At 40.5% G+C, this 1,875-nt stretch overlaps 1 protein-coding gene across 1 annotated transcript; it reads left to right on the plus strand.

Moving 5' to 3' along the window:
* The first annotated feature begins 231 nt into the window (after positions 1-231).
* On the plus strand, positions 232-1,519 carry LOC109568943 (olfactory receptor 51L1-like). Its single transcript, XM_019974296.2, has one exon. It carries the CDS (start codon positions 418-420, stop codon positions 1,375-1,377), a length of 960 nt encoding a protein of 319 aa, XP_019829855.2. The 5' UTR covers positions 232-417; the 3' UTR covers positions 1,378-1,519.
* Positions 1,520-1,875: the final 356 nt, after the last annotated feature.

Below are 1,875 nucleotides of genomic sequence, written 5' to 3' on the forward strand. Positions count from 1 at the left end.
AAGTCATTTTTTTTTTAAAGAAAAAGTTCTAACGTATGGCCAGTGACTCTGGTTGAGGATCTTCCTGAAGAAAAGTATGAAATTAAAGATGTAGTCTAGAATGGGTTTTGTGTGTACTGTTCTGGGTAGTGTCTTTAGAAGGAGACTACCCATATTCATAGAACATGATAATACATTTGCATTTGAGAGGAAGAAGGGAAGATCCTTGTGGTTATAAAACTGGATGTTTTACTTAACGGACAACACTCAGCAAAGAAATTAAGAATGACAAAGCAAAATTGTGAGGGTAAATCTAGGAGTGATTATAGGACAGACTGAAGTTTTGTTTTGTTTTTGTGACACAGGTGCTGATCTTCTCATTTGTTGCCCCTCTGGAGTGTGATTGTGAATCTGGATTGTGGTTTAACAGTAAGCCCTATGGAAACTGCAAACTCCAGCAATATCCTGGCCTCTACTTTCTATCTCACAGGTATCCCTGGATATGAGGAATTTCACCACTGGATTTCCATCCCATTCTGTCTCCTCTACCTTGTTGGAATCATGGGTAACTGCACTATCCTACATATTGTCCGGACAGACCCCAGGCTCCATGAGCCCATGTACTACTTCTTGGCCATGCTTTCTCTCACTGACATGGGCATGTCCTTGCCCACAATGATATCGCTCTTCAGGGTGCTGTGGTCCATATCCAGGGAGATCCAGTTCAACACTTGTGTAGTCCAAATGTTTTTCATTCACACTTTCTCCTTCACTGAATCATCTGTGCTCTTGGCCATGGCCCTTGACCGGTATGTGGCCATCTGCCACCCACTAAGATATGCCACCATTCTCACTCCTACACTTATCACTAAAATTGGAATTGCAGCCCTGCTTAGAAGTGCCCTTCCTGTGATTCCAAATGTGGCCCAGCTGGCCTTCTTTCCCTTCTGCCATTCTCACACACTTTCTCATTCTTACTGTCTGCACCAGGACGTGATCTGCCTTGCTTGTGCTGACACTAAGTTTAATGTTATTTATGGGTTAGTTCGGATCACTTTGCTGTGGGGAATGGACTCTCTGGGTATTTTTGTGTCTTATGTTTTCATCCTTCACTCAGTGTTAAAAATTTCATCTCAGGAGGGGAGGTTTAAGGCCCTCAACACATGTGCATCCCACATCTGTGCTGTACTTATTCTTTATGTGCCTATGATGGGGCTCTCTATTGTCCATCGTTTTGCCAAACACTCATCCCCTCTCATCCACATCTTCATGGCTCATATCTACCTGCTAGTTCCACCTGTGCTCAACCCAATTATCTATAGTGTGAGGACAAAGCAGATCCGCCAAGGAATTCTCCACCTGCTTTCCCCCCTAAAACTCAGTTCTTCTCTGATGTAGGTTTGTCCTCAACACAGTGATGACATGAATATTAAGTTTGTAAATATATAGTGATTTGTCTGCTCTCTATGTTGGCACCAGAGTTACCAATAAAAGATTAATTAAAAAAAAAAAAAGCTGAAATAGTTCTGACAGTGCATTGTGAAAAATCCTACAGGAGAGAGTTGGTGTCTACTGGATTTATAATAGACTGACTTAACACAAATTTCCTAAATTCCAAGTATGAATGTGTTGGAGCAGAGTGTGTTGGAAATCACTTCCATCTGTGGTTTCTCATTTGTAATTCTATCCTGATTCATTGCTGATTGCCCATGAAGTTTTCCTTGTTTATTCTAAACCCATATGTCTTTGCGTCTTGATACAGTATATTTGTCAGGGAATGTTATATTACCTTTCTCATTATGTAAATGTGCTTGTAAATCTACTTATGCTAACTTTCTTAAAATGGAAAAAAACCTTACCTTGATGTAAGAGCATATTAGGTTTCAAAAAGGAAAT

This window comes from Bos indicus, chromosome 15 (genome assembly GCF_029378745.1).
Source record: "Bos indicus isolate NIAB-ARS_2022 breed Sahiwal x Tharparkar chromosome 15, NIAB-ARS_B.indTharparkar_mat_pri_1.0, whole genome shotgun sequence".
Lineage (NCBI taxonomy): Eukaryota > Metazoa > Chordata > Mammalia > Artiodactyla > Bovidae > Bos > Bos indicus.

Excerpts from the sequence above, each read along its gene's own strand:
- LOC109568943 (XM_019974296.2), top strand. The coding sequence starts at position 418 with ATGGAAACTGCAAACTCCAGCAATATCCTGGCCTCTACTTTCTATCTC.